The sequence below is a fragment of the Corvus brachyrhynchos genome, unplaced genomic scaffold (genome assembly GCF_000691975.1).
Source record: "Corvus brachyrhynchos isolate BGI_N302 unplaced genomic scaffold, ASM69197v1 scaffold59, whole genome shotgun sequence".
Classification (NCBI taxonomy): domain Eukaryota; kingdom Metazoa; phylum Chordata; class Aves; order Passeriformes; family Corvidae; genus Corvus; species Corvus brachyrhynchos.
This window is the reverse complement of record NW_008246054.1, coordinates 5,309,763-5,322,161: the sequence shown is the minus strand read 5'-3', so window position 1 is coordinate 5,322,161 and position 12,399 is coordinate 5,309,763. Positions and strand designations below refer to the sequence as shown.

General features: G+C 47.1%; 2 protein-coding genes across 3 annotated transcripts in view; one reads left to right on the top strand and one right to left on the bottom strand.

The window, feature by feature from the left end:
* Positions 1–9,835, bottom strand: part of PTGES (prostaglandin E synthase) — a 31,484-nt gene extending 21,649 nt beyond the window's left edge. The window contains exon 1 of one of the 2 annotated variants that reach the window (XM_017745462.1): positions 9,754–9,835. The gene's annotated coding sequence lies outside the window, so the exon portion shown is untranslated. Of the gene's footprint in view, positions 1–8,308; positions 9,703–9,753 lie in introns of those variants that run through there. The other variant, XM_017745461.1, reaches the window with a different exon arrangement.
* A 1,003-nt stretch (positions 9,836–10,838) lies between these two features.
* The window catches only part of LOC103623274 (torsin-1A), a 6,597-nt gene continuing 5,036 nt past the window's right edge, over positions 10,839–12,399 (top strand). The window contains exon 1 of the mRNA XM_017745464.1: positions 10,839–11,450. Coding sequence (XP_017600953.1) covers positions 11,256–11,450 — 195 coding nt within the window. The 5' untranslated portion in view covers positions 10,839–11,255. The remainder of the gene's footprint in view (positions 11,451–12,399) is intronic.

The following is a 12,399-nucleotide window of genomic DNA, read 5'->3' as shown; positions in this document are numbered from 1 at the left end:
CCTCCTTCACTGACCCTGGCGTCTCCATGTTGTTTCCCTCACATGTTCTCACCTCCTCCTCTTCTCTAGCTAGAAAAAAACTGTCCCTCACTTTGTTTTGATTTTCTTCTCAAATATGTTATCGCAGAGGCGTTACCATCCTCTCTAATTGGCCCAGCCTTGGCCAGCAGCATGTCCATCTTCAGAGCCATCAGGGATTGTCTCTGCCAGACATGGTGGAAGTTTCTAGCAGCTTCTCACAGAAGCCACCTCTGTGGCCCCCCTCGCTACCAAAAACCAGACCAAGCAAAACCAACACAGCATCTCAGGAAACAACTGGGATGCTTCAGCCTTTGGCAAACTCAGGCAGATTTTGTCTGGTTTGCATTTTAAAGTGACAGTACTGGCTGCAGCTATCTGAGACACCTCAGGCATGAGGAATGTACAATCAGACTCTCCCAAATTGTCCTTCACACTCAGAAGAGCAGATGCCTGCAGCAGGAGAAAGCCATCAAGAGAGGCCCAGAGAAGGGGCAGGGGTGTAGTGGCTCTTAGGCAGAGCAGAGGAAGCTGCTGTTCCTCAGCCATTCCCAGGGAACAGGCCCAGGTCCAACTGAGAGGCAGTGGCACGTCCTCCTGCCTTTTCCCTGCAGCTCCATCCACCATCCTTTCCTGCCTGCTCCCAGGCTGCTGCCCTGCTCCCAACCACTCTCCTGCCCCAAACTGTCATACTCACCCTGGCTGCAGAGGAGTCACTGTGTCCTCTGCTGCTGTGACACGCTAGAAGAGAGGCCATCAGGCTGTGAGTGTGTGGGAAGTAGATTATTTTCTCTTATTCTGAGCCTCACATGGATTCATGCCTGGGCTTTCTCTTAGAGGAAAGAATTCCTTGGCTATGCTGCTCTGTGCCTTCAGAGATGAAACCCTGCTGGGAGGGGGGGCTGAGGGAAGTTATTTCTCCTCTCTGCTGCTCTCTCCCTCTGTCCCAGCTGGCTAAGAGCTGGCTTTAGGCAGAGCCGCACCTGCCACTGCTGCCACCAGGTAAAGGTGAGAGATGGGAATCAGGGCTTGGGGTAGGGGGAGGCCACATCTGTCTCACTCAGCCACAGCACAGCAACTCGTGATGTGTATTGCTTCCCAAAAACCAGATCCCATCAGCTGTAAACAACAGGCAAAAACCACTTATGTTACTGCCCAAAATGAGGGAGTTTCCCCGCCAGACTGAGAGAGAAGAGGAACAAATTGCTGCCAAAAATTTCAGAATTTGGGAACAGTTCCTAGACTTCAAGCATTTGCAAAACTACAGTGTAGATGCAGATTCCCTGGTGGGGTGCTCTTAAACAAGAGCAAAGGTAAAGGATGCTGCATGGTCCTGTCTCCACATGCTGTGATATGGAGAAATGGGAATCAGGGCATGGGAATCACAGCATTAAGAGCCCTGGCTGACTAACAGGGCTGGGAGAGGAAGTGTGGTCCCTGATTCCAGTTTTATGGAGACCTGACATTCAACAGCAATGAGCAGCTTCGAGGTGAAAAGTAGAAAACAAACCTCTTATTTCCTGGGCTGTTAACCCTGCCTTGCAACTCAGGAAGAACTGGCTGCAGAGCTTGTCCATTTTAAGCTGTATTTTCAACAGAAAGGCATTTTCAAGTTCTCATAGGACAAGAGGGTCAGCACATCCTTGCCTGTCCCTGACCTGAGAGTGGCTACACCATTCTGGTGAAACCAACTCCAAGGAGAGCCTTTGTTCATGGCTTTGCCATAGAGCTCCACCCACCACAAAGCTTTCCAAAACACAGAGTTTATTTTTAAACCTCCAAGTTCCCTTGGTCCCCTCCATCACCCCTAAATTAAACAGCAGCATTTCCTTCCACCCTCCTGTATAGGTCATGTTATCTAAATCTCTTTATCACACATACTGATCTCATAAATGGTATCACTTTGCAATGTCCTGGAGAGCAATTGGGCTTCCTGGAGCAGACCAGGGCCTCCTTCCACAAGACCTGACTCAGGCAGAAGTCAGAGCTGCTGGGCAATTGTGGTTTTATGAGTTATCATTGTGTCATTGTTCCAGACACATCCTAAAACTTTCCCTTTTCCCTGCACTGAGTCACGAACAACATATCTTTTGGGCTTGCTTTTAGGCTGAAAGGTGGTCTGGGTCTCAATTCTGATGTTAATAAAACCCCTCACTAGCAATGCTGAAAACACCCTCCCCACAGTCAGCCTGGAAAGAAGGGAGCAATTTAGCTGTGTTATTTACAGCCCTCTTGCCTGGAAGCTTTTTATTGGGCTGTTGTCTCAGCTGGCCTCTTGCTCACAGCAGTGGGAGCACTGACACAACATGACCCAGGCTGCATGACCCTGACTTTATCCAGAGAAGAATTTGGGTTGAATGATGCAAAGAAATAGAAAAACCTCTCCACTGTACTCTGTAGGCAGTGATGCTTGGACTAACCATCCTAAGTTTTCTTCTCTGCCTGAATGACCCATTGGCAGGACTCCAGGAACCTGCCCAGGTCCCATGTGTCGATTACTCTCCTGATTTACAGCCTACATCCTCATGTCCACGATGTTCCCAGGAATCTGCTCCACCCTGTGTTTATGCAACCCTGAAGCCCTCCACAGGGGAGTACGTGCTTTCTGCATTTATTTACAAAGCAGCAGAATGCATCTCTCTAGCACAGCACGTTTCTGTTAATAGTGCCACTGACTCAGGCAAAACTGAACAAGAAGTGTTCCCTCATTATCAGGAGAGAAGCTGGATCCCAGCTGTGGAAAGGCTGTAGGGACAGGAGGCTATGGGATGCTGCATTAGTGGGGCTAGAGCTGTCCACAAGGAGAGCTGGACATCAGGAAGGGGCAGGGAGCTGTGCTGCAGTGCATTATTGCAGTGGGAGAAGTTGGTGTGAATGTTCAGTGGTGGAAGAAGCTGCTGCTCATCACCATGAGTGAGGCCCTTGCAGGGTTGTACCAGTTGTGGGACACACTGTAGTTTCAAGGTAGGACATGCCCCTGTGGGAGAGCAATGGATTAAGGCTCTCTGGTGCCATTCACCCTGATTCATCCAATCTTCAGAAGTCAGAGATTAACTTAAGCTCTGAATCACAAGGTTTAATTCTCTTTCTTGTAAATTTGTTGTCATACATGAAGGTAATGTTTGATAATTACATGCGTCAAATCACCATCCAAACTGTTAAAATTAAATTACTTCTTGAGACAATCAAGTTCCATAATGAAATACAATTTAAACAATAAGTTCCATAATGAAACACAGTTTAAATTAAGATTATGATGATAATTTTAAAAAAAATAATATTTTTATGGGATCTCCTTCCCCTCTTGTTCATGTCATAGACAGACACACAGGGGAATTAAGAACAGCAGTTCTTGCTCAGCTTTGCCCAGCATTCTCTTCCTTTGAAACATGTCTGTGAAAGCACCTCTTACTCAGCTTTACTACAGTCCCATTCGCTTTCATCTCTCTTCAAAGGAGGTTTCTCCATGCTTTTGATTATCCCAGTCATACTTTCATATTTCCCTCCAATGCTGAAGCAAGCAGATGACCGGCACATGACTGCCAACTCCTTCACCCCTTGCACTTCAAACATCCTTCAACCTCCTAAAAGCTCATTTTTCTTTTAAATGCCACAAGTCCTCACTGAGGGGTCTAGGATGACTCCACACCAAGTTATTTAGTACTCTGGAGGGGCTACTCCCAAATTGAAGGAATTCCAGCGATGTTATATAGAAGACAGCCCTGGGACACTTCACAGCTATCAAGCATTAGATCTGGCTGCTCATCCCTGTTCCTTCGGGGCCTCTCTGTATCCTCCAACCAATCTCCTCTTTTGCTGAGCTGTTAGCATGGACCTAACATTGCTCTTTGCAGAGCACATCCATTCTCCTGTTTTCAACTTGTTCCAGCTCCCTGTTGGCCACAGGGTTCCCATCTCTCAACCACACATTTTAACAATAGCTGGAAACTGGAGTCCTGCAGGCAACCTTTTATTTTAGCAGAGTTCATTTTTCTTCTTGTTAGATAAAATATCTCCTGGAAAAAGAACCTAGATCCCTTCCTGACCCTCCATCCTTTATTTAACATTGAGGAATCTGTATGGAAATTCTACTTTACAGGTCATTCAGAGAAAGATCTGAGGCATAAATTAACAGGTCCTTAGGCTTCCCTGCAATGACATTCTGATGTCCAAACCACAGAGAAAGACGGACCTGGTGGAATTTCCAGGAAGCCTCACTGTGGTCTCCACAGTAACCACCAAATCCTTCCTTGCCCAGGAGACCTCACTGCTGGTGCCTGCTGTTCTCTGGTTACTGATCCCCTCTGAGGCTCTCCAGCACACCAGGAGCCTGTGCTGCCCTTTGGCCTTGGCTGGCACACTGTCTGCTGCTCTTCCTTGGCCCTGAAACCAGCTGGGAATTAGCAGCCTTGCTCCATAACCTTCCCAGCACTCCAAGGGGTCCAGACCCAGCCTCTCTGAACAAATGGGGAAGCTATTATAGCAACAAATAGTCACTTTCTCCTGATAGACCTACTTGGTCCTCAGTGTCAACTGCTGGAGCTGATTAAACAGGCAGAGGTCTTTACTCAGGCATGAACTGAAGACAGAGCAGGGATAGCAGAGGCGCCAGTCAAAATAGCGGCCTTGCAAGACTAATTTTGGTGACCTGTGTTTATGGCTCTTCCACAGGAGCTGTGCGTAAGAGCAGGGTGTTAGCTTTGCTAAACCCCAAGCTAAACACAGCCTCTGATTCTGGTCCAACCCAAAACCTTTTAAATCCTCTTTCACCTAAGGGTCCAAAATCATTGGATGGGGCTGTCTGCTTAGTAATGCCACCACTTTGTGTGCTTTGGATGAGATACAAGCCACTCACCACATCAGAGCCCACGACGGGAGCGAGGGCACAGCATTACTCATGCCCTACTCTTCCTGTAGGATTCCTCCCATACCATGTGAGCATAGGGTTTTCTTATTTCATCCAGCTGAAGTTTCATCTCTTTCACACCATTTTTATCCCTAAATTATTACTTACAACAGAATTCTATTTAAGATAGAATATGGGTTAAAGTTTCCCTATTATTCCTTGTTCTTTCAGTGAGAACTATTGCTACACAGGCAGACAGGCTCACACGAGACCTACTCCACTCCAAGCCAGCCTGGAGAGCAAAACCAGAAACTCTTGGAGCCAAGCCAAACACTCTCCAATTTCAAATTCTGGGCTCAATTTTAAAACCAAAGGTAAAAACCAAAGGCAGGATCAAGGCAGGTGAAGTTTAACTCTCACGGTTTTCCCATCTTACGAGGACCTACAGCACAAGGTTTAATTCTCTTTCTTGTGGAGGTGTTGTCATAAATGATGGAAATGTTTGATATTTACATGCCAAGTTCACTGTCCACACCATTCAAACTAAACTGCATCCTTGGACAATAAGTTCCATAATGAAACAAAATCTGAATTGAGATGATTATGGTGATGATAATAAAGATTATGATGATAATAATCATCATTATCATCTTTTCATGGGATGTCTTTCCCCTCTTGTTCATGTCATGGAGAGACAAGTGGAGGATTAGGAACAGATGATGTGACTAAGCCAGTGTTTCTGGAGCTGGGTGAGAGCACCTTGATTTGACCCCAAACGAAGTTCCCAGATCTAATCACTAAACCACAGAGGATGTCTGCGCCAGGAATGTTTAGTTTACAAGTCAAAACAGAGCCTAACTGCCAGCATCGATAGCCCATCCACTGGGTCTATCACTACCATTTAATACATTATTCATCTCGATCTTGCACGACACAGGCTTTGAAATCAGAGCCCGGAGGCCATGAGGTTGGAGCAGAGCCAGCTCGGCAGGAGGGGTGAAAAGGCAAGGCTGGTGAATGGTAAAGCACCGTCCACACCCTGCTTTGCTTACCTGAGTTCCTGCCCTAAGGGTGCCTCTCTCAGCTGCCAGCCCAGGTGGATTTGCATGGTCCAGGGGAAGCTGCTGCTTATCCGCACCTGGCTTTAGGTGGTGCCATTATCGTGGAATCATAGAACATTCAGGTTGGAAAAGACCTCTAGGATCATCAAATCCAACCCTTAACCGCCTGTGTTCACCACTAAACCACTTCCCCAAGTGCCACATTCACATGACTTTCGAACAATTCCAGGGAGGGTGAACCAGACCCTGAGCTGCTGTGTCCTCTTGGCCTGCATCAGCAGACACCCAAAGCAGCCCATAAAACACCCACCTGAACCCCAGTGTCTCACAGTACTGGTAGTTAACAGTAGTTAACCGGTAATTAAACTCTTAACAGCAATTTTCTCCAAGCTATTCCTTAACTTTTTTATTCCTGGCACCAAAATATGAGACTGGAGCGTGTCCAGGACGTCAAAGTCCATTTGAGAAATGGACACCTGTTAAGATCACCCAAGTACAGATTTAAAAATTCTTCTCTTTAAAGCCTGCCACTGTGGCAGTCCTGGCAACTCCTGTTCATATGAACATAAACTTCTGATTCCATCCAAAGCCAAAGGGCTGCCTCCCTTCATCCCTTCTGCCTCTGGAAGACACAGTGGCCTGCAGGGGAACAGAGCCATTTTGGCTGCCAGACACTTAAATAATTCCTTGTGCTTGTTGTGAGAAAGGCCATCTCCATCCATCATTGCTTGATGGAGTTGATATGTGTGAAAAATCAAACATGTTCCAGCACCAGGACTCACTCCATAAAGAGCAGTGTCCTGCCAGCATTGTCACCTTGTGCTTATCTATAAAATATTACATTTCCAGCAAGTTCCCACGGTAGGCAAGAAATGTGAGACTGCAGCTTCCCTCACCCACACATTGAGCACGGCTTAAGCACGTTCCCTCCCCTGCCTCTCACTCCCATCCCTACCTATGACCTGTGTAGCTCCACCTGCTGCAAACCACTTGGCATCAGATTAAAAATCACATTTTTCTCCCTCTGCAGAGCTGTCAGTGTTCACCACGGCCAAAGGGCACCGGCAGCATTGACAACCCTTGCTCGGTCCCAGCTGCTCTGGGGAGGAGCTGGGACAGTGAAGACCAGGGAAAGCTCTGGTCTGGAGCACCTCAGCATCCAAACTCTGGTAGGTCCTCAGGGCTGGTTGTTCACCCTGCTGGGACAGCACAGCGAGACTCTGCTCTCTGACTGCAGCCTAGGCTCAGGGAAAAGGGCTTTGAGATTGGGCTTCCAGAGAGCAAACACTTTTTTCTTGTTGTAGGGAAGAACCTCTCAATGGAATTTTTCAGAGACAGCAACTTCTAGTTCGGTAACCTCAGAATTTCATAAGGGTTCAGACATGATCAAAGGAATTCTTTCCCAAGGGCAGAATTATTGCACAAGTATATAATGTTCTATTTCACTCAGATCCCAAGCTCATCCATATCTTTCCCTCTTGGACTGTCCCTCTTCACACAGCACAGTACCACACACTGACCCAAGGGACTCTGTGATTTTGTACCCCAGACAAGGATTTTGAAGGCTGTCCAAATTTAATCACGACTCAAGCTCTTGAGTAAATATTTCAGTGACAAAACAGAATTGTTAAACCCTTTGCTATGAACTACCGTGTTAAAAAAAAAACTTTCATCATCTGCAAACCTCAGTTTTCCTACCTGCAAGAGAAGGATGACAGGCTCTTGACTCCCTGGGTGTTTCTAGGATTAGACAATGTCTGCTCAACATTAATGTAGATTTTGGTGTTTTGTGTTATTGCTCCTGTCACATTACAGAAAGGTCAAGGAACACATTCCATGAGTCAGAGCCTTTCCACAGCATTAGTGTAGTCCTCAGAGCTTAGCCAGGCTCTGTATTTGGATAAAGCCCACCACTATCCCACTCTTTAAAGATCCCAATGTACGTCAGAGTGGCAGCCCTTTCCTGTCACTGCCTCATCTCTATGTTTAGGATAACCAGCACTTGGAAGATGATGCTGAAATTAAAGCATGGAAAAAAAAACCAAAGCAAAACCACACATACGGGGGGGTAGGAAAAGGGTAAAAATAAAGCAAAATCCTCTCAGAAAAACTCAGACCATTAGAGAGAGTCTAGCCAGAGTCAGAAGGCAGGGAGAGATTATGTAGAAATGAATGTAGGGAAAAATGAGCCTCCCAGCTCTTCTTCTCCAGTTAGAAACCTTCAGCAAGAACCTCTTGCCAGCCTAGCACCTCATGTAAAACAGCACATTTCCAAACCTCTTTCACAAAGCACTTGGAAATATTGAGGACCTTATACATCCTCCAACAAAAATACAGACTTTTTCTGGGAAAAGCATTGATTCATAGATCCTGCAATTCTTACCTGGAAAACTCTTGCACTCCATGAACTGAAGATGGGGCTGCAGCCCCGATTCCCAGCACCCTGTCCCTGGGCTGGAGACATTTTCCTTGGTTCACCAGCCATCTGGGAGGTCTGCCTTGTGATGAGAGAGCCCTGCTAACCAGCCACATCCCAGATTCTCTGAGCTCTCTGCCACAGAGCTCAAAGCAAGCCAGCCCAAAGTCCTGAAAATGCTGACTTTAAACCAGTCAAACTGCAAGTGGCAGGAAATTCCAACATGCCAGAAGCAGGGTCAGGCCAGGCAAAAATCTCATCTGAGACTTTTCCCTCTCCTCAGCCCTGGCCTTGAGTACTCCATCTCTGCATCCCTTATCTCTCACTTTGCAACACAGATGCCCCATCTCCATTGCCTCCTCTACCACAACAGCTTTAGCACCCCAAATTACCCACTGCAAACACCCTATATCCTCCAGCTCATACCACTGATCCCCAGATTCCTACCACTCTTCTTCCTGTACTCTCTGCCATGTCCTTTCCTTTTCCACACCCTCTGCTTCTCACACCACTTCCGCTGCTGATCAACACCCCAAATCAGACACCCCAAGCCTGCTGCACACTGAATGCCTTTCCAAAGTTCTTCTCTGCCGCAGATTTTCAGTACTTTGGGCTTGTAGCAGCTGGTTCAAGATGACACACTGCTGGCCAACCACCCCACCCCCCGAACTGGTCAGGAGGGCAATGTCAATGCATGACAGGATGCCAGTTCTATGCCTAGGGCACAGGAGGGTGTTGAGGTGAAAGAACAATATGTTCAACACAACAGGCACAAAACACTGCACTGTGGACTGTGTGTTGCAGGGTCTGTGCTCCACTTGGAGCTTCCAGACTGCTGTTCAAGGAAATTGCCATCAATGTAACCTCACCACCACTATTAGACATCTCATCCATGTCCAGGCCCAGCTTGAACCCATTTAACTTGTAACGGATAATGAGATAACAGCATGACATGCAGCAGCTGAAGATTATTTAAACACCCATCTGGTACCTGTTATGCAGCATACGTCCTATTGTTGTATAGGAAATATATGCCACCTCCCTCCCACATGGAAAGGAGAAGATCTATAGATGTGTCTCGTGCTACCCCTTCTTTTTTCAGAGTTGAGGTAATTCTCCTTCTCTGTGCTGTTTCTAGCATATCGCTTTGCATTTCCCGTCTGTGTTTTGGGAGATGCAGTCCCTTCCAGGCTGGTGAGACCTCGTGAAAACACAAAAGAGCACAACGAAAAGTTTGCTCAGGACATCTCACCCCCTTCACACATCAGTCAGAAAATACTCTACCATTAAACTGATTCACCCTTTGCAAGACACAACGTGGCACTACTCTTTATCCCAGAGAGATTCGGGGGTGACAGTCCATGTCTGTGTTTATTGGACCACACTGATTCTACAGGGGAATGGTGAAATACCTGCTGAAGCCTGAGAGGTGAGCAAGGCAACCTGCTCACACTTTAATTCAGGTGGACAGACGAGAATCTGCAGATCCCAGCTAAACGGCCTCATTTCTTTATCCAAACTCTTCACCTTCCTTTTTAGGACAGCTGTTTTGCTGAAATGACCCTCATGGCTCTGGCTCTCTGCGATCCCTCAGCAGCCGCGGGCCAGGTTGTTGTGTATCCCAAGAAATCACGTTTCACAACACAAGTTGTCAGCTCTGCAGATGGGAGTCCACATTCCTCTGTTTTTATCAATCATGACTCAGTTCTCAGTTCTGCAAAAACTGTTCTCCCACGTAAATTCTGGACCAAACCCTGTGTCTGACGCCCCATCTAGTGTTCACGACGGACAGATGCAGAGGGAGTCGGTGCAGAGGAAAGAGGTGACTGAAGAATTCCCAGCATTTTCGGCGGCATTAAACAACCTTTATAAAACTTATTTGTCTCCAAGAGAGCTTGGAGAGAGCCCAGGCGACGTGGAATCTTGCATATCCCACTGCCAGTTCCCTCCTCTGGACTCTCTGCAGCCTCTGGGTGTCCAAGTGGAGATGGCAGCTGGAAAGCCCTGGAAAAGCAGCTCCTTCGGTGATTAGCAGCCCACCCTTGGAGGACACCTGGGAAAACCCAGGAATGAAATCCATTCCAGCCTTGGAATGAGGAGCCAAGAGTCTAAGCTGTGCACACCTCAAGGCTCGATGGCAGCTGGCAGCCTGGGTTCTCTCAAAACAGGGAACAACGGCACTTCCTGGCTGCTCGGCAGTCGGCAGCACTGGGCGCTCTTGTCAAGACAGCCATCAGACCTTGAGCAGGTATTTTGAATACTAAATATATATAACGCTGCTCCGTGTTTTTCTAATGAGATTTTAAACACATAATGGGAATTACTGAAAAGTGCGTTTCACAGTTTTTTCATGAAAAAAAAAAAAGTGCGGAGAAAATAAACCTTTTTTCGGTGTCTGGCCTGCTTTGCAAACACACCTTCTGGGTGGTAGGGAGACAGTGAAGTTGTCAGGACAAAAAAAATGAACTTGGTTTTAATACAGCAGCTTTCTGACACATTCAGTGCTGCGAATTGCAGAGCCCCAGGCACTGCTACGGAAATCCTCGGGCTGTGTGATGTTGTGTGCACAACCACTCGCAATTAAGCCTAAAACAAGCATCTCTGTGTTCTCCGTTAATCACCAGCCCAATTAGCACCTTGGTTAAGATGCAGAGAGGTTCCAGTCCTCCTCCCATCAGAGATGGGATTGTTGTAGTGAAATTCTCACTCTGCCTATGCACTGCTCTGTTCAAAACGCTTTCAGTTCTCCTGGAGCAGTGCGCTAAGTCTGTTAACTCATTAACACCTCCAGCTTACGGGAGACTTGGCTTCCAGCCTCTTCAGCAGCCCCAGGCTCCACACTCCAGGAAGTTTTTCTGCAGTTTCTGTTTTGATTTCTTTCCCTGCTGAGCCAGGCTGGCGCTCAGCTGCCACCATGAAGCTCCTAAAGGCTGCTGTAATCTTTGTTCTTGTGCCCACTCCGACGCCGGCTTTTGACCCTCTCACAGTTTCAGTCGCTGTGGGAAGTGCTGCTATAGCTTGGCGTCTTTTCTCGTCCGGCTCCTGGTTCGAGTGCCGCTTCCAAGAGTGCTGCAAAAAGAATAACACTGTGAACTTCAGAGGTAAGGCAGTGGCAAGGGCACATGGGGACAAGCTGGTGTTCCTTCCCGGGGTGGTGAAAGCATCCTTTGGTGGGATTGTGGAAAATAAGGGTTACCACCTACGCTGGCTCTACAAGGCAGAAGCTGCACTAACCTAATATTCCTTATCCCACAAGAAGTTGTGTATTCTGCTTCTCCGAGCAGTACTGGAGCATTTTCCTTGCTGGTTTCTTGGTTTAAATGGGCAGAAATGGGCGGCTGTACTGGTTTATGGCACCATCGGGGCAGCAAATCAATGCGTAGGCCACATCAATGTGTATAAATATCTAAAGCAGGGGTGCCAAGAGGGTGGATCAGGCTCTTCTCGGTGGTGCCAACGACGCGAGTCAACAGGCAGGGAACACAGCTTGGGAAAATTACTGAAACTTTACATTTTGATAAACTAACTCTGATGCGCCTCAATGAACAAAGCCTGAGAGAGAAATATGTATTGTTTGGTTGAACGCCTGGAATATAGAAATTATGGACCACAAGGAAATTTTGTAGAAACCATTTAGTCGGAGACCAGTAAAGACTCAGTTTCTGCATGGTAAAATCCCTACCAGAGGAAAAAGATACAAAAAAGACTAAAATAATGGACTCATTAGCATGAGAAGATAGAAATCAATAACCAGTAGAGGGTAGAATAGTAATTAATGAAAGAAAATTATGTAGTTTAGAACCGATGAGCAATAATTTCTTTGCTTGTTAAAAAGGTACAAATAAGTGAAAAACACTTGCGTCTGTGCGGAGGTTGCAGTTTGGTCGGCCTGGCCAGAATAAAGTAACGCCTTCCTCGCTGACACTAAAACGCCGGTATTGGACGGTTTAATTCACCCGGCGGATTGGTAACCAGATGACGCGCTGCGGTCGGTCCCTTCCATCCTCCCCATCCCGGGATTCGGGATCTCGGCCCTGCCCGTCCCTTTGCCCGGCACA